General features: G+C 40.9%; 1 protein-coding gene across 5 annotated transcripts in view; it reads left to right on the top strand.

Moving 5' to 3' along the window:
* The window catches only part of BTRC (beta-transducin repeat containing E3 ubiquitin protein ligase), a 198308-nt gene that overhangs the window by 89060 nt on the left and 81765 nt on the right, over positions 1-27483 (top strand). For 4 of the 5 annotated variants that reach the window (XM_054982810.1, XM_054982808.1, XM_054982809.1 and 1 more), the window contains 2 exons: positions 1874-1951; positions 17277-17366. In XM_054982810.1, the coding sequence (XP_054838785.1) occupies positions 1874-1951; positions 17277-17366 (168 nt within the window). The remainder of the gene's footprint in view (positions 1-1873; positions 1952-17276; positions 17367-27483) is intronic. The other variant, XM_054982811.1, reaches the window with a different exon arrangement.

Here is a 27483-nt window from a genome sequence, read left to right as displayed (position 1 = left end):
AAATATCAAAACACCAAGCAGTAATGTCACATTGAGTGATTCCGCACACGTTGGATAATGCACTTCCAATCCTCTTTATAGATCATTTGGAACAGATTTTTTCATGTGCGGAAAAAAAAATCCACCTCAAACGATTGATAAAGTGCATTGAAAGTGCATTATCCAACGTGTGCGGAATCACTCATTGTTATGTGTATACAGTTCCAAAGGGCTTCATTCTTCAGTGGTACATACTACCTTTTATGTCAAGGAGGGGCTCTGTTGGTCATCTGATAGCTTGCCACCCTGTCTCATGGGTTTGCTGGCTGTGGACAGGTTGTGCAATACGTGTGCTGCATTGAGGATGCTGTTTTAATAATCTGTATTATTGTTGATTTTCTTTATTTGTATTATCTTTGTTTTATCCCTATGTATTTCAGTTGTTTTTATTATCTGCTCTGAGCCTGCTTGCGGGAAAATCAAATAAATAAATAACTTGTAGTGCTGTAATATGAGAAATACCTAACAGTCTACTTGAACAGTGAGCTTCAGCCTGAGGGCTGTCAAGTTGGGTTGCAGAGCCTCTTGCTGAATTGTGAGTTCCCATTTTTGTGCTTTTAGATCTTTTAGAAACAACCATTGCTTGTGTGCATGAGAAGAGAGCAAACCCTGCCTCTTGTTTTCCTTTGTGCATGCACATACTGAGACGAGTAGCAAAATGATGAGTCAAGGTCACTCAGTGAAGGATTCCTTCATGTCTGTGACCCTTGGCTTCTTACTATGTTAAGGATTGCTCGGCTTATGTTTTCTGCCCCCAGCTCTTTTGGAGGTCTGCACTAGCCTCTTGTCATGTGACTGTGGTCTAGAAAGGTCAAAGACCACTGTCTTAGAGAATGGCCTGAGTTATGTGATGCAGCTCTTTTGCTGCAGCTGAGTGTGTCTAGCTGTGAGCATTGCACAGATGGAAGTTGTCTTAGGAAGCTGTTACTGAACCTTCTCTCTGGTTTTGGTGTTGTATGTTTATATAAAATTTTATATATTATTCTAAATGCTTTTTTAACATTCAGCTTTTTCATGTTTTCATATTTGCCACCTTGGGGACCCTATTTGGGTGGAAAGGCAGCATAAAAATGTTTTAAATAAATAAGCATGTTATAGCTACTCATGAAACTAAAACTAATGAATTGTATCTTGCCTGCCACCCTTATTTATATCATACACCTTTGATGGAAAAAGAGAGGTGTTTTGAAGGAGAATGGGGTATGGTACTATCAGTCTTAAATTCATGGCATATTTTGTAGGGGCTATAGCTCAATAAGAGAACACGTTTTGTGTGGTTTGATCCATGGCTTGTCTTCTCTTGTCTTTTTTTCTTCTAGTACACATTATTTTACACTTCCTCCAAGATGCTCAGGGAGCTGTACATAGCCCTCCCTTTCCAGTGTTATCTTTACAACCATTCTGTGATGTACATTGGGCTGACAGCGAGTGACTGGCCCAATGCTTCACGGCATAGTGTGGATTTGAGTGCAGGTCCCACCAGGCCTAGTCTACCCCACCACAGTACACTGACTCCAATTAAATGACCTCATGACTGGGTTTTCCCATCTGCATGAGGCTAAGAGAGCCACTGCCATACCGGATCATGTCTATATAGTCCTTTTATAGTGTGCTGTGTTTATTCAGTGATTCTTGATACATTATGAGAATACATGTTCCATATACTAATTCAAATTTAGATATAACAAAATAACAAAACATTCATAGCCCTTAACATGAAATTAACCTTCAAAAAGAGAAGGTAATACTGTTGGAAACATTAGCTTCTCTTGCTTTATTGGGGGAAGGAACATGTGAATTAATGTTTTCTCCCTCCCCCCACTCTACTTCATAGAATTCCTCCGAGAGAGAAGATTGTAACAACGATGAACCCCCCAGGAAGATCATTCCAGAGAAGAATGCACTTAGGCAGGTATGTACCTGCTTTGAATCTACAAAAACTATCCAGCTTCGTCACCCAAATCATATGGAACCCTCTGACTACATGGAAAATTAAAAATACATAAACCATATAAGGCAGTACTTGTATCATTGTCTTTTGCTGAAAGAGATTGCACAGTTTCAAGCTAAACAGCACAATTCATAAGGTACATCGGGAGTTCATTGATATTTTTTCATAACAACATGGGAACTGCTTCTCTGTGCATGCCATCTTGCACTAGCCTGTGAAGAGAAGCCCTGTGGGTCAGGCAAATGATAATGGTTCTTTTCTACGACAACATTACCTGGCTACTTATGCCCAGCATAGACTTCTTTGTCTTCTGCAGCCTGTTGATCCTTGAGGAATATCAAACTTCTAATGCCACTAAGCAAGTTATTGTTTCCTTCTCATGTGACTGTAACAAAGGTCAACAGTAAATGATATTCCTGGCCCCAACTTGGACATGAAGAGAAAAAACATAAAATGAGTTAATGAGGTGGCTTCTGATCTCATAAATGAATCATGCGTGTTAGGTGCACTTACACAAACCCAACTTGTGCTGACATAATATACAACTAGCAACAAAGCCCGTTGAGGGGGGAAATACAATAGGCTCTAGAAAGCTGGGGCTGGGGAGGGCTGGCAGGCGGGCCAGGCATTCCTGCCGCTGCTGCATCTGGATCGGGGTTGAGGAGGGCTGACAGGCGGGTGGGGCATTCCCACCACCGCCACACCCCAGTCGGGGCTGGGAAGGGTTAACAGGCGGGCCAAACATTCCCGCTGCTGCCACCACGCCTAGACCAGGGCTCCAGAGGACTGGTAGGCAGGCTGTGCATTCTCGCTGCTGTCACCGTGCCCGGATTGGGGCTGGGGAGACTGCACAGGCACTCTGGGCCTTCCTGACATGGGCTTGGCCCAATGGGGGCTGGGAAGGGTGGAGCCGACTTGCTGCGGGGTCTTCTGAAGTTGCAGAGGCTTCAGAGGACTGCAGTTGCGCATGAATAAAAGGTGAGTCATCACGAATACAGCTCACCTTTTATGTAGTAGGATTATAAACATAATTGTTGACGCCTGTTACGATTCCATGCACAATATCCTAGCAAACATGCTGGACAAGATGAGGAAGATGGCAACAACTGGTGCAGCTGAGAATCTCTGGGACAGTGGCAAAGGGAAAGGTGAGGTTAGACTGAATGTTTGCAGGTTGTTATTCCATAAGGAATAACAGAGAGAGGTAAAAATGCCATGCTTTAAGTCACTGTCTTGCAAAGATAGATTGTATATTCTCTTCTCCATCATTCTCAAGAGGACAAATTCATTGTAAGTCCAAAACTTTCTTTAAAAAAATTAAAATTTACCTTGAAGGCTTTTGCCAGTCTTTTTTCCTTTGTCTTGGTAAATTGTTCCTAAACTCGCATCATTCCTTCATGTTCAAGTTTGGGATCTTATAATTATTAACAAACAGTTGCAACAAGTCAGGACACAGTAAGGGAAACAAAAGAAGGATTGTTTTATGGATCAATGATGGCGTATAATTGCTTTTTTTGAAAGAAAAGAATCTTTGCTAGAAAAAATCAAACCAATCTAAGGCAGTGGAGTCTTCTACACATGGATAGAGATTTGTGGTTTTCCTGTTGATGGTAGAGCTGCATATAAAGCACAGCAGGTATAGGGCTTCTGCATGGCAGATTTCCCCACAGTTTCCTTGCCCCAATATCCTGGAAGTGACCACCCCCCTCCCCTGGGACACAAAGGCTTTTGCAGTGTTTTTTCTAAAAAATCAGCATAAAAATATCGTTATATCAAAGTACCATTGTTTCAATGTTACCACTTGTTATAACAATAGGTGTAGCGTGTTCTCTGAATTTCCAGCTTTCATTAATTTTTTAAAAAATTAAGTCTCTATCTCCTTCCTTTTTGAAGATACGCCTGTTCCCTTATATCTCTGCAAGGAAGGGGTTGGAGACTTACCCCTGGTGGTGAGTGATGGCTGCCTCGGGGACAGAGCTAGGGAAAAATGGCTGCCATGCAGACTTGGGGTGTGCTCTTCGGGTTCTCAGTTCGGAAAAAAACCCTGAACCGCGCCTGATTAGTAAAGATTCGGTATTTCCGAATCATGGCCACCACCACCCCACTTACCTAGTGGCAGTGGAAGCAGCAGCCTTCCTTGCTGCCCTGCCAGCCACCGCAGAGGCTGAAGCGGTGGCGCAGCCCCCCTGTTAGCCGCAGCGGTGGCCTGTGGCAGCACAGGTGTTTGCTGCTGCTCTGCCGGCCACCGGGTAGGCCAAAGCGGCGGCGCGGGTGGCGCCAGTGCTCACTACCGCCCTGCCAGCCACCACAGAGGCCAAAGCGGTGGTGCGGGTGGCGTAGGCGCCGGCACTTGCTGCCGCCCTGCCAGCTGCCCCAGAGGCCAGAGCAGTGGCCCACACCGCTGCTGTGCCGGCCGCCACAGAGGCTGAAGCAGTGGTGCAGGCAGCAGAGGCACCAGCTGCAGCCTTCCCTGCCGCCCTACTGGCCACGGCGGCGGCAGAGGCACCTGCTCTGGCCCTTGGGAAAGGTAAGTTGGGTTGGGGGTTGGGGAAGGGGGGCTCAGGGGGGAGGTGGGGATCACTTCAGTATGCTCTAAATCATTTTGAAGGACACCGAAGCAAGCCGCTTTGAGTTTTGGATTATTCCGAATCATTTTCCCGCTTCGGGTAAACCCGAAGTGGGAAAACCAAATATTTCCCGCTGCACACCCCTAATGCAGACCAGAAAACCTGAATTTGTCCACCCACACAGCAGCCATCCAGATTTTACTGTGATATTTCTCAAATTTTCAGAGCAAAGCAGGTTTGAGAAAGATTGGAGAAAAGCTGGGGAAAGCCCCAGAGGTCACAATGTACCACAATTTTGTGGGGAAGCAGGAAAAAATATTTATTTTATTTGACTTACACTCTGCCCTTCCACTTCCCCAAAGGCACTTGGGGCAGATTACCCACGTGGAGGACCCCAGTATGTTTATACGAATATTATAACAATTTTATTAGTTTTTTGAACAAACAATAAAATGGAATTGAGGGGAGAGGAATGGACAGTTATAGTAGTTACAGTTTTTTAATTGTATAAATTGTTAAATAAAAAAATTAAAAAGTTAAGTAAAAATATTGCTTCACATTCAACTACCTTTTTTTGGATGACAGCTTCTTCAGCTTAATACATAAATCTATTTCCCTTACTGGTATTCCTAATAAGTAGCTGAGATATCTTTTAGCTTGCCGCTTATTCTGCCAGCTTATATCACTGCCTTGGTAAGGGAAGCTTTCAAAGATAATTTCGTTCAGTTTAAAAATCAAAGTTTGTTGGCTCAATTTAGTTCCCGGTTGTGAATACTTACAGAGATATTTAGATGGATGAGAATTCAAGGGACCACTGGTTACTTCCTTCTCTTGCTTCTTTTTATGAAGAATGTAAGAAGTTAATAGTCTAATTTTTCGTAAATTTTATCAAGAGATTTGGCAATAAGATGTTTGGTCTGCCAATATACTAAACTTATCTTCCTGCATTTTAATATCTATGTCACTACTTCTGTTGTCTACTTTTCTAGGTCCCATGCTCTCCTCCAACTCCTGATCACCTGTTTCAGCATTTATATCACCTAAAAGGGAGCATTGTAGTAGTAGCTCACTTCTTCCCTTGGTTGCTTCCCTAACTCTTATGCTCTCCTCCAACTCTTGATCATTGTCTTGCTGTAACTCCTTTTCAGAAGTATCCAAAACATTGAAACGGTTTCTTGTTTCTGTCCCAAAAGATCCTTTAGCCGGCTCTGTTTTGTTACACGTTGTATTCCTTCTTCAGGGGGATATCTACGTTTAATCCCCAGCCTGCGTTTAATCCTCATCTTAGCATTAAAAGAAGGGTATAATATTTACCTGGAATTAAATATAAATATAAACTAGAGTTAAGTACTAAATACAAATTAATATAAAATAATACAGAATAATAAAGCAATGGCAGTACCAGAAAAGGACAAAATTTTGACTATGTTGGTCTTAATTAATTTTTTCCTTAAAATTGTTATAAAATATAAATTTGTGTGTGTGTGCGTATAAGTAAAAATAAAATAGAAAAATTGTTCCAAAATAGCTATAACAGCAGCAGCCTGCGAGTAAGGTGTGAGATCTACACTAATAGCATTGACCCACACAGCTTTACAAAGTTTCCAGCCTGCTTGAGACAATGCTCCAGCAGGTCATTAATCAGCTTTTTAACTGGCGTTGGAAGTGGTAACTCGGTTTTAAAAGCTTTAAAACTACATCTTAAAAGCTTTAAAAACTTTAAAACTTTGACTTAAAAGTTTAAAAGTGAAGAGTTGAACTCTTAGCTTAGAGGGGAGGAATACAAAGAAAAGTATCTCTCATACAAAGCCGCATTACTCCTCTTCTTCTCAGGCTTGTAGCCAGTTTGATGTATTTTATTTATTTTATTACTTTGATTTATAAACCGCCCATCCTCAGGGGCTCTGGGCGGTGGTTAAGAGCACAGGACTCTACTGGAGAACCAAGTTTTGATTCCCCACTCCTCCACTTGAAGCCAGCTGGGTGACCTTGGGTCAGTCCCAGCTTCTTAGGGTTGCCAGGTCCCTTCACTTCCCTGGCAGGAGACTGGGACGCTGGTTCCTACCTAGCTTTTCCATGGTGGTTCCGCACTCCCAGCTGGTGTGATGATGTTACTTTCGGGAGTGAAGTCATCACGCTGGTCAAAGGGCGGCCTGGGCACCCTTTGACCCGCGCTGTAATTGCCTCAAGCGGCTGAATCGCCCCACCGTGTGGTATGATTCAGCCCCAAATGGACTTGCTGCAGCCTGAAATGGGGGTGTGCTGTGCTGCTGGGGGTGTGCCACCCCACCTGAGGGGGCACCCGAGGCGACTGCCCAAGGGGGCAGGGGTGGGAAGTTGGGAGCAGGGGATCCCCCGTTCCAGGTGGGGTAATGGCATCCCTACAACTTCTAGGAGCTCTCTCAGTCCCACCCACCTCACAGGGTGTTTTGTTGTGGGAATAATAGTAGCATACTTTGTAAACTGCTCTGAGTGGGCTTTAAGTTGTCCTGAAGGGAGGTATATAAATCAAATGTTATTAGATTATATACCGCTGAAGGTCAGTATTTTTTTACAGGCTGAATCAGGGGCTGGGGTCAACATTGCTTTTTCTTTCTCATAGATACCATGTCAGGAAAAAATTGTAACTTGTGCCAAGCAGCACCAATGTATATTCAGCTACAGGAATATGAGCCGGGGAACCACTGTAAGCATCATCTGCCTGATCTGTGTATATCTGTCAGATCAGATGTACTACAAAGTAAACACCTTTTTCTGATAGAGACACATTTTCCAGTGTGGTTGCAACATACGAGGGGCTTTATTTTTTACTATTTTCCATTACTCTTGCGTTGAAGATATTAGTACACAAGCTAATTTAAATCTGTGAGTACTTTAAAGGAGCAAATATAAGTAGATTCTGTAAGCAAGTATTCTGAGAGGAAAGATTTTTGATAAAAATTGGAAGGGGTGGGGGCTCTGTGGATTTGAGTGAAGTCTTTGAAAACCATGATAAGGGAACAAAGTTTTTGGCAACTATGTTTAAACTAACAAACGAATTTTCTTGCTGCTAAGTTATAAATTAATTTTAATAGGCTGATCCAGATGGTCCATTTGGAAAATGGATAGCTTGATCTGTTGAAAATTAAACTAAATTTATCTCTCTCATACTTCAAGCTGAAGATAGTGTGCGAAGACTGCCCATTAAGTCCAGCGAATACAGATGGACCGGCAGGTCACACATGGGACTAATCTGATTCATTTTAAAAATAAACATGTGAATTATTGAATCAGGCTGCTGGTTTGAGACCTGCTCTGTGCATGTGTGCAGCTTTCTTCAGAGAGACTTTCAAATGCTTCAGTGCCTTTTTAACCTGTGTGTTTCCATTTTAAATTCAAAGTCCTTGCCAAAAAACTGTAATTAGTTTTCAGGATCCATCATTTAGCATTGGAGCCGAATGGTAGGTTGATTAGGTCAGGCATTTGTAATTTTAAGGGCTTCGTCTCCATTTCTGAAGAACTCTAGCTTAGTAGTCTTGAAAAAGAGCTATCCTTTAGAAAGCAATGAGGGGGAAGCTCCCCAGGGAACTTTGAGCCTTTTGCCTTTTTGATGTCTTATACAGAGCCATGAATGAAGATTTGTAAATTTATTGCAGTGCCATCTGGGCTCTCCCCTCCCTTCTTTTTGCAGGAACCATATTATTGTTGTCTTGTAGCTGTCTATTGTGGTGGTCACTCCCTGGGAGCTTGCCCTCATACTCCAGAGGAAAGTGATGAATAGCAAGGGTCAGCAGGCACAGGTCACAGGGCAGCTGTCCAGGGCTGCCCTGAACTTGATTACCCTACTGTCTCTTTAAAAAGATTGGCACAATACAAGTTGTTTAAGGAAAGCTCCTCTCCTTTGTTTAAATGGGCTAATAATGAAGTGCCTTTTTGCTGTCAAGACTTGTTCTATAAGGTAGGGAGGAGGCTCTGTGGAGAGGAAATCATGTCAAAAGGTGCCATGTGGGGAAGTGCTGATGACAGCAGGATTGTAGTGATGTGTGTTGTACTTGTGTTTTGATCGAGCCTCTCCATGATGCCTCCAGGTGGAATTAAAGAAAGGAGGCCATTGCCATCTCTCCCTCCACACACATTGCCACAGAGCTGCTTTTCTTGTCTCCTTCCCCTCCCTCTAAAGTATTTTCAAGAACTCTTCCTTCAGCAGTTCCTCATGGAATTCTATGGCTGAAATATATGGAGATTTCAGGTCTTACAAGCAGTGTTGCAGAGTCCCAGCCATAGGATGTGTACAGGTATAAGCATGCTATATAATGACAGAGAGACAAAATAAGAGGTTCTTCTGTTTGTGAACTCCTGTGAGGTGGTTTTTGATTAATTCATTCAATTGTATTAATTAAATTTCCTCAGCAACTATGTTAAGAAACACTACAAAGAAATGCCATTTTCTCTCCATCAGCTTACAGTTACGGTAGAGGATCTTTCTGAGAAAAGAGGGTCAGTGCTAAAATAGTAATTTTGTATCAGTATTTAATATAATAATATAATAATATAATAATAAATATAATATTATAAATAATATAATAATAAAATGGACCTAGTATGAATTCAAATAAAACTCTCAAATGTAATTTCATCATGTATGTGTTTTCTTGGTAACAATTACAGATCTTTCCTTTTACACCAAGGACCTTATAATACCTTGAACACTGGATAGGCAGCAAATGACAATTGCTCAGCAGAGATGTTGTCATGTAGCATAAAACCCCAATTTTTCCCTCTGTTTTAACGCTAATGGGGTCTGTCAGATGTGCTGCATTTCTGCCTTCCTCTGTAATGGAGTAAATTGCAAGCATTGTCTGTTCTCCTGACCTTTTGTTTCCGTGTCCACTTACAGCGCAGTAAATGTGGGTGGTGATAAATAAAGCTCTGAACGGGACTCTCAACTCTTTGAAAACAGCATGTTGCCATCTCCCTAGTTATATTTCTTTAAGTGTTTATGTGTGTGCTGAATTCTTTTCTCTTGTGTGTGGCTGGAACCCTGGGGCTTCAGAGCCATGAGAGAGGCCAAGAAGCTAACAAAGTAACTGTCCCCTTGTTAGCTTGTTCCTTTCTTTCTTTTTTTTAAAGCACAAGAAGAAACCCATCTGGCTTAGGGCATTACATTTTCCTCCCCCATGCACCTCTATAGCTGGAGCATTTCACCTGCAGTGAGAGTTTACATTGATTGGGGAGGGTGCAGTAATTCAAGTTTGGCTATCCACTTCAGTGATACTTTTCAGTCTTGAAAGGTGCTGACCCACTGAGTTAAACTGTCAAGGGGAGGATAAAAAAGGAGCTCCTTTGCAGGAGGTAACAGCTGCCAGGTTTTCAACACCTTGTGCACTGCTGGAGAAATGTCACCAATTGTCAATGGGAAGAAAAATGACTGACTTGGCTGCCATCTTCCCTTTAATGACTAGCCTTATAAAATGAAGGATTTAAGCCTCTGAACATCAGCAGTTACAAGGCAAGCTGTCATTTGGAGGAAGAAAATCCAAAGCATTTTAAGTAGGTGCTTTCAGATAAGGCCCTGGAGCAAAGGTGCAGTAGCCCAGTTGGCTAGGGTGACCTTTCAGTGATGAGGCACTGGAGTAAAAGTTTGCTGCTGCCACACACAGTAGCTTTTCTACTAAAAAAAGTCAGATTCATAAGCCAATGAACTGAGAGAAAACATACTGTATTTCTGCTCTTTGGAGGACAATTTGTTTTCAAGCAGCTACCAGATGGCTAAATACCACAACATTTCTCTTTTGTTTGGGGGTTTGTTCGGTTTTTTGGTTGTTTCAGTTTTTGTTTTACAAGCAATTCAATTCTCTTTGCTTTTGTCAATGTTGCTTCACTGAACAACTTGGAGAGGGAGGCTCACACTGGGGAGAGAGACTGGAGTTGCCCCCCTTTTTTGTTTTGATAAATAAGAAAGCAAGAACAAGATCTTAAGATAATGAAACCTCAGATATGGGTTGAGTACTTCCCCCCCCCTCAGTTTGTTTTTAGGTTAGTCATTTTAATTGTACTGAGTAATTAGAAGGTACGTACAGCCGAGGGAGTATTGTTATGGAAATTGCTCAGGAAAACCCATTCCCCTGCTACCATTGCCATGTGTTGAGACAATTCTTCCCTCTAGTGGTAAAATTAGGGACTCTGGCTCCACAGTAGGCAAGGTGTAATTGCAATATGACAAACCGAGCTTCAGGGACATTTCTGTAAACGTTCTCAGTTTTGGCTTGGCTAGCCTATATTTTGTCTTACCGACTTCCTGCAAAGATCTTTCTCTTTCCTCACAAGTGTTCTGTGTTATGGAGCCTAGAAATTTAGCTTTAAATATAGAAATAATCACAGTGGATTCTGGGTAATGTTTTGCAGCTTGACTTAATCCTCATCTTCCTTTTTTAATTACCTATTTATAAAAACGCTTTTAAATTTGCAGGCATTATTTAATACATTCAGAAGAAGCACCTCATTGGAAATAAATAAATAAATTGCCTTTTTTAAAGTAGTTTGTGAGAAAGACCTTAAGGGTAATTAATGGAGGTCTCCAAAGACCCCATAAATGAGATGAAAGCAAGCTCTCTGAATTTGCAGAAGTGATTTGTTTATATAAGTTCCCACTTCTACTGAATTCTTCAGAGCCTAATAACTATTTTCTTCCCATTCAGCAATTGGTGCTTTGCTACAAAAACCCTTGTTTGAACAATGAAAAAAACAGTTTAATAATCTTGTCTCTGGAAATAACTTGAGGGCTGTGTTGCTGTATTTTTGTTGTATTTTTATTGCAATATTATCTTTCTCTGATAAATCATGTAATTATTGACTGGTGGGAAAAATCTTATTGAATACTTAGGTTGCTGCACCTATTAAAAATGGTCTTTGATTCAGAGATGGGGATGCTCTGGACAAATTGCCAAAGAAATGGCTTTCCATTTAAAGTCTGTACAGTTGCTGAAAGGATCCACTGATTTAAATGAAAAGCTAGGAGACACACAGGGATTTAAAGGGAGCTCCTTTTTAACTATTAGGCCTACCCTATCGCCATTTTCTGCACATTATGTAGTGCTGGGTTTGTCCCCAAATGAACAATTGGGAGCTGCAGCCAGGAATGCTTGTATGAGGTTTATTTTCAAATGCTTGTTTGTTACATGTTTATTTCCCTTTTGGACATCCAGAAGATTAATGTATAATGATAGCCCTATGAAGTTTGTAGGTCAGATATAGTCACAATACATTATGTCAAATACTGGAATCTGGATTCTGATACAAAATGTGCTTCCCTGAAGATCTTGTTTCTGCTAGTTTTTTTTAAAAAAAAGAAAAACCAGTTTCTAGTTTATAAGAAAAGGTTTACGAAGATTCAAGTCAAAGGGAATTGTTCTGGACTGCGTACACTTTCTGTTCTTATATGTTTCTTCTACCCTGTCCCCTTTTGTTTTCTACCTCCATCTATGCCAAAATATTCTGTATCTTGCAAAAACTAAATGAAAAAGGCCCTTGGTGTAATCACACATTCGTAAATATTCACACACTGAAAAAATTGTATACTTTTTAGTATTAAAATTTTCTTTATTTAAACTATAAACTACACACCACAACACAATAAACAACAAACATAGAGAACAAGAAAAAAACATAACACACTAACAATACATATATCTATTAAAGAGGAAAAGAAAACAAAAAACTCCCTAAATTACGCTACAAGTTGAGTTCCGATTTTCTGCGCAACAAGTATATATCATTTCTAGAGTCCCACTTATTCTAAGTTAGTCACAAAATCCCTCGTTTTTCTATTGTTCCTGTTTCTTAATCCTTAAATCCAGATGTCATCAAATCCTTGTTATCCATTTCGTGCAAAAAGTCTATTAACGGTTTCCATTCAGTCAACTAATGTCCTTTCTCTAATTAATGCAGTAAGTTTTGCCATTAATGCAAACTCCAAAACTTTTGTCAACCATTCCTCCACTGTAGGCAATGTTGTAGTTTTCTTCTTTTGTGCGTAAAGTACTCTTGCTGCTGTAATAAAGTATAAAAATAGTGTTCTAAAACTTTTTTCCAATTGGCTGTCCATTATTCCCAACAGAAAACTCTCTGGTTTCAGCTGAAGTTTAATCTTCAAAATCTGCTGAATCGATGATTGTATCTGCAACCAAAAACTCTTTGCTTTCTTACATGTCCACCGCATGAAAAAATGTCCATTCTGGTTTAGCACATTTCCAACATACATTTGACACCCCCTTATACATTCTAGCCAGTTTTTCAGGAGTCATATACCAACGATACATCATTTTGTAAAAATTTTCTTTAATACTGGAGCTTAATGTAAATTTCAGCCCTCTTGTCCACATATTTTCCCATTCCTCCATTAATATATCATGTCCACAATTTTTCTCCCATTTAATCATACTTTCTTTTACCTGTTCTTCTTCCGTCTCAAACCTCAACAAAAGTTTATACATTTTAGAAATAACATAATAATAATAACATTCGATTTATATACTGCCTGTACTGTAACCACAGCTTAGAAAGCCTCAGTATCTGTGTAGTCAGAACTATGTGCTGTCCCTTTAACAATTGGTACTCATGGGAATTGTAGTCCCCCTCCAATATAGAAGTTTATTGTAGATTTCCTGTGAAGGTGTTAAAAGTCTATGGTCCTCTTCCTCCCTTTGTTCGGACCTTTTCCCCTCAAGCAAGGATGTAACAGCTATAATGAATTTATCGCTAGTCTACGAATAAATCTGGACCAATAAAGATGTATCTTGCTTCTGATAGAACCATGTCTCGTTCACTGGCTCTAACTGTAAGTAAGGATTCATTTAAATCTGGGTTGAAAGAGGCTGTGCGTTAGAGCTATCTGGAAGCCAGCATCTTTCCCAGCTGCTTCCAGAATACCGCCCTTAATGCCCACTCAGAGTGGTTTACAAAGTATGCTGTTATTACCCCACAACAATCACCCTGTGAGGTGGGTGGGGCTGAGAGAGCTCCAGAGAACTGTGACTCGCCCAAGGTCACCCAGCTGGCTTCAAGTGGAGGAGTGGGGAATCAAACCCGGCTCTCCAGATTAGAGTCCCGTGCTCTTAACCACTACACCAAACTGGCTCATCATTTTCAACATGTTCATCATTTGTACAAAGGGCTATTACAAATTCAGTTTTAGATTTCTCAGAGTCATAATGACTCTTGTCTAGTTTGAATCTGTCCAAAATTTGCATATATGGAAACCACTGACAGGCGTGCCCTCCTGCTACTAAGTCCTCTCTTGATTTAATTTTAACTTGTTCCTGAGAGAATTCCAATAAATCCTGATTAGGTGGACTAATCATTTCCCTTCTAAAATGAGCTTCTTGCGATGACAGTCAGAGAGGTATTTTCGAACAAAACCTAAGTTTGTATTTATTCCATACTCTCAGGATTGCCAGCACCAGATCATCTGCAAAGGCTCTTAACTTGTAGGTCTCCGGTTTTATCTTTAAACCTCCAGTTCTCTAATCTTATGGCCCTGTTCAGGATTTCAAGCACCAGTATAAATAACAAGGGTGACAATGGGCCCCCTTGTCTTGTACCTCTTTGTATTCCACATGGTTTAGTTAGTATTACTTTGTCAAATATGCAGAGGAGTTAGCCGTGTTAGTCTGTGGTAGCAAAATCAAAAAGAGTCCAGTAGCACCTTTAAGACTAACCAATTTTATTGTAGCATAAGCTTTCGAGAATCAAGTTCTCTTCGTCAGATGCCTGATATCAGGCATCTGACGAAGAGAACTTGATTCTCGAAAGCTTATGCTACAATAAAATTGGTTAGTCTTAAAGGTGCTACTGGACTCTTTTTGATTTTGTCAAATATGAACTGTATGTTATTCCAAAATATATTAAGACTTGGAAAGAAATTAAAAGGGATATGCTAAGATGGGGGGAAATGTATACTTTTTAATGGTGGTATATTGTATTTTCTGTCAGCTGCATACTAGTATGCAGGTAGTTTAAATGTTTGTCTAGGGGTGGATACAACTTTGCAGTTCTCAGTTACTTTCATTGTTATTCTTGCTCCTGACATGATTTGAACTAGCTGTAGGTTTGAAGATATTTTTTCCATTAGTGTGTGTGTTGCTATAGGCTGCTTAACACTCATCTCAAACAGCTTTTGCAAGGTTAAAGGAATGCAGCTTGGTAACAAGTTTGTGTCATTTTAAATATATACCTTCCAGTAAATAAGGAGGACCCTGGCAATCAATCCCTTTTAGTGTGTTATATGTTTCACCTGACAACTAAACCCTCTATTGATTAGCCATTACTTTGTTAGATAATCCTGTGTCTTTGAAGTCACTGTAAAAATTAAACTCCTTAAAATGTTTTACCCTAGCAGCAGTGTGAAAATTGAAAACTTGTTCAGAATTATAGCCAGCTTTCACCAAAAGGGTAGTTTCCAACAAACTGGTTTATGCTGCATTCTTTATATGCAGTATAAAATGGCATTAAAGCACTCCAACGCAAAGCTATCAGCCTGTGGCACAGAATCAGGCTGCCATTTCAAGCAGTGCTTCCCATGGCCTAGAAATGGCCTCTCTTGGTGATTTGGGGAGAACATTCTTGCCCACCTCAGGTTTGTGAGCTAGAACCAGAAAATCCTTTGTGCTCCAAAAATGGAGTTTAGACTTCTGATTGTCCTGCAGAAACACTGTGGCTGACTTTTATGAGAACTACAAAGAGGAAATGGCAAGGTATTGTAGTATGTCACCTTAGAATATTAAACTCTTTCCATTTGGGCTGCAGTGTTTAATTAATTGATTTTAAAATCTTTATATGTTTTTAAAAGGTGATTATTTAGCAAAAGATGTAAATAATTAATAGCATAAAATAAAAGAAAAAAGTGATAGCCAGCGTCCTTGGGGGAGTTGTTTTTCTTTCTTCTCTCACAATTTCTAAAATGGTACCTGCTACAGCATATACAAGTCACAATCTAAAAGCAAGAATCCTTTTCTTTTCAGAAGCATTCCAATGCAGATTTAATCAATTAATTGACCAAAAGTCATGCTTTTAATCAAGTAAGATTTCTTTTTAATTAGGTGACAGCTCTACTTTCAGTTAATTTCACCGTATGTGTAGTCCATAAGGAATCTGGTGCAGAAACTAGTTTAATATGAAAAGTGGTTTCTAGTCCTTTCTAAAAAGCAGAGGAAAGCTTGAAAAGAATTTGAGAATACAGATGAACTCCAGGTCTGACAGTCAGCAGAAATTTTATCCCCTACAGAGAAAGATGATACGTACTTCATAAGGTACAAGAATTACTTCATTATTCAATTTAATTTTGGCTTCAGCAAGTACAAAATATGCACCCATCCAGTCATTTCTAGGGCTTTGTCTTTTAGTTAATTAACCAAGATGGTTATATGTGAAACTTCCAGTGCAGTCTTAAGCAAAGTTACGCTTGTCTAAGTCCCCTGGCTTTGATGGATTTAGAAGGGTATAACTGCGCTTAGGACTGCACTGGTAGTCTAGTGCAAAAGTAAATCATCTATTTCTAACTTCTAAATAAAGATGGATTCCCAAAAGATCTAAGATGAGACTGTTCTATTTCTCTGTGTCAAACTCTACATAATGTCTGAAAACTCAGCACAGTCCACGTGGCATATAAAGCATTGAAATTAGGATTTTGCAAGCTTTGTCACAGTGCTCCACCCTAAGTCAAGAAAATAATAGTTAAAGCCTTCTCAAGTATCATTAAACTAAAGACATATTAATATATCCTCTTCACTTCTTGTTTTCATATGATGTTGTGAGCTTTTCATTTCAACCACTTCTGTTGCTGGGGTTGCCAGTTGGCAACATTTAGAAGTTATGCACCATATATACTCAACTGATGCAAAAATAGCACTCAGATTGCTTAAATTTGATGGGGAAATCTGACAAGGAAGCAGAAAAGGGTGTGAAAATAAAGACGAATTGTTTATGTTTATATTTGTACAAGGGAGAAGCAAGTGTAGAATTCTGTTTTCTTTGTGCTTCCTTCCTTTGATTTGAACTACTGTTAATACAGGGACTCAGTTTTCATTTGAAAAGAGTTGGGGGATCTTACTAATAAATGATGCTTAATAATCTTTAGCACTATGTTACTGAAAACTTAAGTTGTGCTTACCTTTATCATGGATGAGATTTACATGAATTAAAGGTAACAGTCCACCACTATACCAAGCGCACTCTTGTATATTGTCATTATCTCTCTAACAGTAGGGCATTTTGGACACTAGTGTACAGTGTCTTTGGCAGTTGGGGTGACATAACCCCACTGTGTTCATGTCCAGAACAGAGGTAGTAAAACACACTTCTTTGCACGAGAAGTCTCTGTCACAAAAGTAATTTGAGTTCTTCAAATGCTTCACCCTCAAATTCTTATGGTTCTTACATTTGGGCTTTCCTTTCTCACTCCTAGTACCATTCTCTGTCCTTTCTCCTACAATAGATCTCCAGTCTGTTGTGATGCTTCATGTATAAAGATCTGGATTAAAGAGTAAAATTCATTTTAAAGGGGATTGGCGGGGGTGAGAGCAAAGCTCATTGTGAACATCACATCTATATGGCTATGCAGTGTAAACTATTTTCAGGTTTTTTAGCAGTGGTACATGAATGCATTTAGTTGGACTCAATATGTGGAAATACTTTTGTCCAAACAGTGTTTTCTTATCCAGAGACACTCTTTTCTCTCCTTCTAGACCTACAACAGCTGTGCTAGACTGTGCTTAAACCAGGAAGCAGTATGCTTAGGGAGCTCTGCTATGAAGACTGAAAACTGTGTGGCCAAAGTAAGTAAAGCTACCCCTTAAACTCCTTGCACTGTATTCTATCATGCACATACAGGCATTGTTGAGAACAAATCCAAGTAAACTTGTATACACCCATAGCATCCATTGAAGTTCTCAGTATGTGCCTTAATCTGTGATCCAGAGGTTTTCTGTTATGCCCAAGGGTTCTTACCTTGTTCTGAAGACATCTCTCAAAGGTACATTTTGAAATTCTAGTTGTAAGAAAACTTAGACACAAAGCAGCAAGTTAATACCTCAGTTTTTGTTTTCAGATATGAGATATTTGTTTTTAGATATCACTTCTTCTAGGCTCATGGAATAAATGGCACATGTCTCCTAGGTGTGCCGTAGAAATAATCATGTTAATACTCAAAATATTGTGGTAACCTTCCAACTGTTGATGTTTTTAAAATGTTCCCATACCTGAAGAAGTTGCCCACCCTTGCTTTACCCAGGATTGGGTATTTCAGATGTTGGACCAGCAGCCACCTTCCTTTCCTAAGGCAAAACTTTGGAACTTTAGCCCCGTGCTTTCCAATCAGTGACCTGTGCTAAACCATTAACATGTCTCTGTGGTACTCTCATGCCTCCTGCTGGTCAAAGTCTGGTGTGTGTTTAGGAGGGGGGGATCGGGATTCACACTCAATGCAGTGTTGAGGCTTTGTCAGCTGCTGAGGAGGGGTTGAGAGACGATGCTAAAGAAGCTTCTGATTTGAAAACAAAGTACTTTCCAAGGGATAGCAAATTGGGTATGTTCTGTTTTACATAGTCACATCAAAAGAGGCATTCTTGGGGAAAGGCACATCCTGTCTTGGCTCTCTCTGCAACTAAATATAGCTCCTATAAAACAAGAACCATGTCTGAGGGATTGTGAATGATTGGAAAACATTCCAGCCAGTGCAGTGTATATAAAAAGGGCATGTTTAACCTTGCTTAAGCTTCATGTTTCCATTGGAAGGAAGTTCGGGATAGCCCTGCAGGACAGATCAGTGCATGCAGCCATCTGTTAGCAAACTCAGCTGGCACTTTTGCTGTTTTTTCCTCCCCTCCTCTTCCCGCCCCCAACAAAAGGGCTGGTAGGGAAAGTACTTCACTCCTCTCAGTTTTTTTGAAATCCTCAGCAAGATTTGAGACCAGTGTCACCTTAGAGATCAACAAGATTTTCAGAGTATTGATATCCAAAGAAGGAAGCTTTGACTCTTGAAAGATTATACTCTGAAAATCCTGGACTCAAATCCTGCCACTGGACTCAAATCCTGCTGTTCTACACCTTGCCTACCTACCTGAAACTACTTGAAGTACTCATTTTCAATAGAGTGCACACTAAATCTATATAGGCATGATATCTATGCCACCTTTCTTATGCTAAACTTTTGCAAAAAGTATGTTTATGCACTGTGCAGATTCCTCTTCTGCCTTAAACTGCCCCTTGCACAGAATGAGTACCAGTATTACATTTATAACTAAAGACAGGATGTGATCAGCCTAAGAAGAATGCTCATAGGGCTTCTGCAGGAAGCCTTCTAGCTCCAAACTGAATAAACCTCTAAAGCTAGATTGTCAACTTAGCTTGGTTTGTGGCATATATCTGTAATGCTGCAACAAAGGGTCAAGCTTAAGTGGAGCTGTACACCTTGTATAACTCCGTCCATTCCTTCAGGGTGCTGCACAGGTTGAGTGCTGAGGAGTCATTGCAGCTTCCAGGATGGAGCTAGATGTGACTTACTTGCGTGTAAAGCAGAAGTAATGAGCCAACCGCAATAGAAATGGGGAACAGTCAGTCTCTATTTCATTGTGTTACAGGGATCCATGGAACAGCTAAGATGTTTACATATATGGACAGACTATGAACTCTTACATTGAGACAGAGAGAAGTGGAAGCCTTTGGGGATGTTTCAGAAACATGGATTCAGACTGTGATAGATGGGGAGGCCTCTGAATGGAGTCTAATGTATAAATGCCACCTCCTAGTTCAAGTGGTTCCGAACATTATTTCACTTCTGTTTTGTTTCTATAGAAATGGAGGGGGCTATCTCTTAATTGGCCCCCTCTTTAGGTTTCTTGGTTTGCAGTTCTCACCCTGAGTTTATGAAATAGTTTGACAGAGCTTTCCCAGCATGCAGCTGCTTCAGAGATAAGCTTTTGTTGTATTCAGAGCTCATTGGTTTGACCAGAACTTGAATGTGGCTGGCAAGAAAACGTAAGGGAGATGCACTGACTAAAAGTAGTTTGTAGCACCTTTAATTAAAGGTGTGCCCTCAAAATGGTTGCCCACAAAAATTAGAACTCCCTTAATTTCCCCTGGGATCTAGACAAACATCAATGAGAAGAAAGCCAGAGACAAAAATTAGGTAATGAATCCTGGTCTGAGATAAAAGACATGTTCTTTCCAAGTACTGCTCCTCCAGGGTGTTTATTCTTGGGCATATTTTGCATATTTATAGGTTGGTGGGAGTTTGTGTGTGTGTGTGTGTGTGTGCAGTACTTTATATAGGAAGTAGATATTTCCCTGGTTGGTGCATATAGCCAAACTGTGTCAATGATTCAAAAAGCTTTTTGCTTTGACATAGGAATTCACTCTCTCTGTCATGTACTTTGAAAGTAAATCACTTTGCACAATTACCACCAGGATAGCAGCCATAAATATATACCTAGAAAGATAATTCAAAGGTGAAATGCATCCTCCTTTGTGAAAATTTCTGAGTATAAATTAAGTCTTCTCGATCTTGTGGCCCTCTTCACTGTTATATAGAGGAAATACCCAAGCACGTCTCTGCTTTTTGCTAGAAAGGAAATTCAGAACTGACCCAAGGAAATAAATTTTCAGAAACAGTGTAGTTTTGTGCCACTTATTGCTACAGGAAGATTTTATTGAGATTTACAGAAGAATTGGAATAGCTATATTGCTGGTAAGAATCTGCCAATTCTGGTGAAAGAGAACATAAGCCTCAGAAGGAATTTAAGCTTGTCTCTAACAATTAACTTGTACCTGCCAACAGCAGAAATCTTCCTATTTCTCAGAAGCACTGAAGTTTTAGCCATTGTCTGATGCAAAGTTCGACATTCAACTCAAACAAGTATCTTAGCCAATTTGATGTTTCTTGTGATTCTGCAGCAACTGAGACATGTAAATGAAGTTTATAGTACTACAGCTTGAAACTTACTTTTCTTTTACAGACAATCCGTTGGCTGTAAAGGCTATCCACTTAAAAATATAACCAGTTAAGTGTACTTCACTGTCAATTCAAATTAATGAGTAAAAAGCTTGGCCTGGTTGTTGAAAAATGTTCTATGTGGTCCCAGTGCTCCTGCTGTAGGTATTGTAGATGGATGGGCTCCCAAAGAACTCTCAAAACCTCTTAGATAAGGCATTTTCCAGCAACTTCTGCTACATTTCAAGGATAACCAACATGCAGATTTTAATGAAGCATATTGAAAGTTGGCCAAGTAAGCAGCTGTTCCGTTATTTTGTAAGTTAGGTTCTCCAAGCTAGTTATTGGAGATTGTGGTGACTAAACTGTCCAGAAGGATATTATGTAGCTAATGCAGTGCTTTTCAAACTGTGACGTCTCCTATGGGAGGAAAGCTCAGAACTCCTGGAAGGAGGTGCAAAGACCCAGGAGAGATATCATCCCAAGGCATGTAGAAGCTGTTCTGCCAATACTAGCCAAGGCTGGGTGCCCTACTGGGTTTGATTTGATTTGAGGAGGCAGCCCTCCCCATTTCCCATCATTACAGCCTTATTTGGGAAGAGCTGCCGTTTTACTCCAGTCATGTTTCTCTGAATGGGATTGAAAGTTGTCTTGGTCTGTTCCTTTTTCTAAGGCCATAGTTGCCCCCCAAATACCAGCAGGTTTCATATTCTACTTCATTTATTTATTTCATTTATACCCCCTTTCCTGCCTACTGGGACCCAAAATGGTTTAAATCTTTCTCCTCCATTTTAATCTTACAATAACCTGGGAGGTAGGTTGGGCTGAGTGTGCGACTGGCCCAAAGTCACCCAGCTTCCATGAAGAAGTGGGGTTTTGCACAACATGCCCATAACTGGGTGCAAGGTTCTTTGTACTATCTACAGAACAGATGACCTATCCCAAGAAGGTGGAGGAGAGCATTTACAAAGGAAGTCCAAGTTTGAAAAGTTTGAGAGACACTGCTGAAAGTTCAAACCCTCAGAACCTTGGATTAAACTTGTCTGTCCCTTCCACTGTTGTCCATTTTATTTTATTTATTTATTTATTTTCCAAACTACAAACAGAAAAAGGAAAAAGGAAACAAGGGGAAAGGTAAAAAACAATATAGAACATAAACTACAACTACAAGTATTGAATTCCCTTCATAATACAATTCTTTTAAGTTAAACTTTCTCATATGCTGTTAGATTGGCAGATCTTATAAAATACAAACTACAGTCAGGATCAGGTCTTCTTCCCCCCCCCCCCCCGCGTCTCGGTCTCAATTCTCTCTGAACAGCTACACTAGCTGCACTCCCTCCCTCCTCCCCACTCCCCCCTCCAGATTCTGAATCTTCTTCTTGCTGGAACTCTTGATGATTAAGCACAAAATCCCTCAGCTGTACTTCCGATGTTATCTTGTAGGCTTGGTCTTTATATCTAAACCAGATGCCTTCCAGAAATAACCATTTATATTTTATGTCACGCTTTCTCAGAAGAGCTGCAAACCTTTTGTATTTGAATCTTCTCTTCCGAGCTAAAAATGGAACATCCTTCAGTATCTTAACGTTGTTGCCCAGAAAGTCCAAGTCCACATTAATCGAATTATATAAGATGGTGTCCCAAGTCTTCTTAGATGAAAAATCAATAATAATCTCGCGAGGCAGCTGACGCGTCGTTGCATATTTTGAAGATGTCTGACGGACTTCCAGAATATCGCTTTTTACCTCTTCTTTAGTTGCCTTTGCGAATGACGCCAAAAGTTCTGACACCAAATCCTTTAAATTTTCACTTTCCCCCTCCTTCACATTCTGTAAATGCAATACTGTCTGAGCACGATCCACTTGTAGTCCTATCAATTGATTCTCCAGAAGCTTTACTTCTTTATTTGTAGCTCTTATGAGTGTTGCATTTTCCCGGGCAGATTTCTCTGCTTCTAGCGCTACCTCTTTAATGGTTTTCACTTCATTTTCAACTGAGCCAACCCTTTGTCCGATTTCATTTAGCTTGTCAACAAAGGGCTTCATAGCTTCAACGACCGACCGTTTAACCACCTCTTCAAGAGTCTCTCCCTTCCCCAGCAATGCAGCCGAAACCGATTTGCCCACCGCGGGGCTCTGCTTTTTCGTTGCCATCTTGGGAGGGGGGTCTGCCAACTAGGTTCCAAAACTCAATGAAGGGGAAGATTTCCGAACCTTCTTTAGCTTCAACTCCCACCAATCCTTCGCATACGCTTAGAATAACAGAAGGGATCCGCTTACTTACAGGTTTTCACCTTAAATTTGCTTGTTGCCCTTCTCCATGGCCCGGCAGCACGCGATGTGCTGCGCAAGTCTGTCGGCCTCCATAGGAGCAAACGGGCAATTTACCCCCTGGATCAGCTTCAGGGGGCTCTTCCCGCAGCGCTCCAGACCCTGGCCCCCTAACTGGGAGTCCTGGGGGTTAACCCTCGCAGGTCAACCTCCCAGTCAGGCTGCTCGGCCGCTTCCTCACGGACCTGCGGAGAGGAGCGTCCGACATGGCCGGGAAAACGAAACCGAATCCCACTGTTGTCCATTTTAGAGTTCTTCCCAGAGGCATCCTATCAAGCTTTCCTTGCACATAAGGGCCATTAATGCCTTGTGACATTTCTGTATTCAGTGCTACTTTTCACATCTTCAGTTTGAGTCAGCTAGGGTCTGTAGTTTGCCCAAGTTCCTGTTACCTTCGTAACAATGGCTGAGGAAATAGCTAAGCCTGCCATCCAGCACTGTTTGCATTTCCATCATGGTGGTGATGCACTCTTATCAGAACTGATTTATAAGCTATAGAATTAGATTCCAGTCTCTTAGTCATCCCCTCCTCCTGGATAGGAGCAGCAATAAGTAAAGTATCTTTGAGGGAAAGTGCATATCTGTTAAATGGAAGTAAAACACATTAAGTAATGAAGAAGTGGTGTGAGGTTTAGTTAATATTCATAGTTTTCTGCCTACATAAAGTATAATTAAAATGTTCCATATTAGACTTCTTTATAGTGGCTAAAATGTGAGTTCGAGGTTACGATGCCTTAATTTGGAACATTTTACATTTTTGTGCTCTTTCTTGCCCCTTCCACTCACTTGTCAGAGTTATTTGCAGAGGGATTGAAGGAAGAATGTGCAATCCTCCCCCCTTCCTTCCCTCTTCCCACAATCTCCAGATTTTGATAGAAGACTTGTTTTATTTATTTCCAAAATTATATCCGCAGGAAACAAGCCGTTTAAATTCAGATTATGCTGAATCAAAATGGTACTGGTATGAGAAGCAACGTGCTGTTTTATGAGCATGGAGTCCCTTTTCTCATAACTGATTGATAGTAAATATTTTCCTGAAGAGTTATTGCCAGCCATGAACAGTGCAACTGTTTCACTGTGTTTTTTTTCCTGTGGTACTTGCTGTACCAGCCATTGTCTGTAATTAAGATCTACAATTCACAATGCAGACGTTTGCACTTCCTCTGGGTCTGAGCTATTTATAAGGTATTTCAGCTGTTCAGAGTTTCTTTTGAGTGTTAAACTACATGTTAACAGGCATCTTCAGTCTCCCAGATGCACACATTGTATATCATTCTCCTTTATTTTTACTCCCTTCCATCTTGGAAGCTACTTTACATCTTGGACTCATCATGAATTAAATAAGGACATACATTTTTTTCCCTCACAATCTCTGGAAATCCCCCACACAATTAATCAAACCCTCTGCCCTCCAATAGTCAGCTTTCATCCAAGGACCTCTTAAATGCTCCAAAGATATAAAGCTACTCATGACATTAGCTAATGTGTGTACTGAAATAACAGATGGGGAAGCAAAAGGATGGGCTTGCTGAAGTGTTGACAGCTGAGAACAGAAACCAGGTCTTAGGGATTCAGTTTGTTTGTTTTTTCCCTACCCCTTTAGGAACATAAGAACACAAGTACAGCCCTGCTGGATCTGACCAATGGTCTACCTAGTTCAGTATTCTGTTTCCCACAATGGTTGACAAACAGGACATGGAGGCTTCTATCTGTGTCTCTGAGCTACCTGAAATCTGAAGCTGCATGCCAATTCAGTTTCCGGTTTCTAAGTCGCTTCAGTATGTTCCGTAAAGATTCAGAGCATACTGAAGTGACGGGGGAGGGGGGAGCCCCACCCCCACCCTTTAACTCCCACCCCACCCTTTAACCCCATCCCCCACCACCACTCCTCTTACCTGGTCAGGCTCCAGCCGCGAACGCCACACTGGCCAGCTGGCTGGCGGAGAAGGCCTCCCCTGCTGTGGCTGGCCAGCAGAGAGGGCCTTCCGTGCCGCCACCAGCGTGGCTGGCCAGCAGACAGGGCCTTCCCTGCCGCCGCCACACAGCCACGGCCGGTGCGGCTGGCTGGCAGCCGGTGCCAGGTAAGTGGGGGTGGGGAGGTAAGGGTGGGGAATGGAAAAGTTTAAAGGGCCCTGCCACTTGCGAAAGGGCCCTTTAAACTTAACCCCCCCAGGCCCCCCGAAGCTTCCTGAAGCATTACAGATGCTTCAGGAAACTTTGATTCGATATTTCTGAATCGGGGCCATGATGCTGGACCTGATTTGGAAATACCAAAACTTTCCAAATCTGGCACGATTAGGGTATTTTACCCAAATCAGATACCTGAAGCGCACACTGTCTGTTGTGCACACATACATTTTGTAACCAATACAATGGAAAAGATTGTATTTATGCAGTCTTGTATCATCTTCAGGGGAAAAGTGTTGAAGACTTCCTTTCTGTAGCCATGTTCATCTTGGTTTAAGAGACTGAATCCTATATAATTAACTGTTGGAGTTTCATCATGTTGACTTTTAAAATGGAAGACTTGTTTGCGGCTCTAGTATCGTTTTATGAAAACTAGGACCATCTTGAGTACTGTTGGTAATCAGAATTCCATTTGCATTTTTGTTGTTGAGTGTGCTGGGTGTTGGTCCATTCATTGCATATTTCATTGATAATACAGTCTTGTGGATAGAACATTGAGCTTGAAAAGATGAACTTAATTCAAAGCTCAGCTCTGGAATAACTGGCCGATTGTTAGCTTGCTGGTATTTTCCCATTTATAAATGGGAAGAGTAACAATAATATCAAAATATTTCATTGGGTGATTGTGGAAATGCATGCTACTAGAGTTCTAAAATATTTTGATGAATATATTTTTCTAGGCTGAAATTTTAAACATGTATGTTGTTTACTTGAAGCAGATGTTGCTTGGTGGACTAAAAGTGATCTTGGGCCCACACCATCACCCACCTTCAGTGCTTCAGGATATCAACACCACAGTCAGAAAACTCTGCCTAGATGGACAGAATAGATAAGTTGAAGCATAGCAAGATGGTACAACACAGGTTTCCTACCTGACATGGTTTGGGGAAGGAACATTAAAACTGACTAGACTTTTCAAGGCCTAAACTACTTCTAGGCACGTGACTCCTGACTGTAGTACATTCAAGTTGAAACATTGGAGTGTCCTTTCTGAACAGCAGCCCAGCATGTTGCAGGAGCATCACCAGACCAAATTATCTGACAGTAGAATGTTGAAAGTGAACATGCGATTTATATACTGCCATTCAGGATAACACCCACTCTGACTTTAGTAGTTAAGAATGAGACACTTTAGAAATCTTTCTGGGTGAGCGTGGAGGGGGTCTGGTGTCTTTGTCCCTAGGAGGGGTAATAATGAGAGCCAAGTTCCTCATCAGGCATGCATTGCAGCATTGCCCATTGATGCATGCTGGATCACCCGCACACATGGGGATCACGTGACCACTCCAAAAGTCAAACGATCAATTCGCCTCGTTTTGGCTCTGTAGTTAATGCACAAACAGTGCGATCTGCAGGGCTGTAATTGCATTGTTAGGGCCAAGGAACAAGCCTGTGCCTTTTCAGCAGACAGCTGGCAGGGAGAGAGGCATGTTGTTAGGAAAGAGAGAGGCAAGGCAAATAAAATTACTGCTAACGCTCAGAGATCGGCAGGAGTCCTACTTGCCTAATCTTACCGGTGGGAGCAAGCGGCTGTTGTAATCCAATTATAGCAGCATAAGCAATTTGTTAGACACTCCGCATAATGTAACAATTTCCCAATAAACTCTGACTTGTAATAACGTCGGCAAGAGCCCACATAAATCTGCCCGAATGGTGGGGGCTGGAGCATTCGGCTGGGGGCTTGTAATTTGTGCCATCAGCACGTTTCTCTGACTGTGGCATGGTGCAATGTTTTCCATGCAGGAATTCTGAGGAATAAAACCTGGCAAAGCCTTGCCAAACAGGAGTCCATTAGGAAGGGAGGTGCCAAACAGTGCACAGAGCGGCACAGTACTGGTTTTCTCAGAAGAGAAGAAAAACTCCCCTTGGAAAATAGCTTCTTTAAAAATTTAGTTAAAAGACAGTAAAGAAAAACCAGTGATAAGGTTCTTTTCTTGTTTGTTATAATTCATGAATAACTGTTGACGAAGCAGGTTTGCTGTGTGCTAATAAAGGCATTATAATGACAGAGTCTCTGTCCTGACTGAGTAATAAATGACTGAAAGATGTAGATTTTTCTGGTATCCTCTGGCACTTTTCTTTGTTTCTTGCAGCTGGGTGTAGGGTTGAGTTTGAATTTCCTGCATTGGATTAAACTTGTTTGTCTCAGTAATGTTCATCCCCACTGTTCTACCCAGGCCTCTACAATGGGCTAATTGAATTTAGATATTTGTGTAGAATCTGTTTTCCATGCCCTGTCTGTCACAGTGAGAACAAGACTGTTTCAGGGATTGGTGTGCTTGGCATATAAGAATTCCTGTTTTGCTGCTGTATTTTAACAGTTTGACCATAGATCTAGGGGAGTCATGGTTCAGAACACTGGTTTGTCAGGTTATAACAATACAGCAGTTTGCTGTAGAACAATTTTAGTTTTCTGTAGCCTCTGAGAATGTCTGTTTCCAAATA

The sequence above is a fragment of the Eublepharis macularius genome, chromosome 6, assembly GCF_028583425.1.
Source record: "Eublepharis macularius isolate TG4126 chromosome 6, MPM_Emac_v1.0, whole genome shotgun sequence".
NCBI classification, from domain to species: domain Eukaryota; kingdom Metazoa; phylum Chordata; class Lepidosauria; order Squamata; family Eublepharidae; genus Eublepharis; species Eublepharis macularius.
Note: the sequence above shows the minus strand (reverse complement) of the source record. Positions and strands in the feature narration are given on the sequence as shown.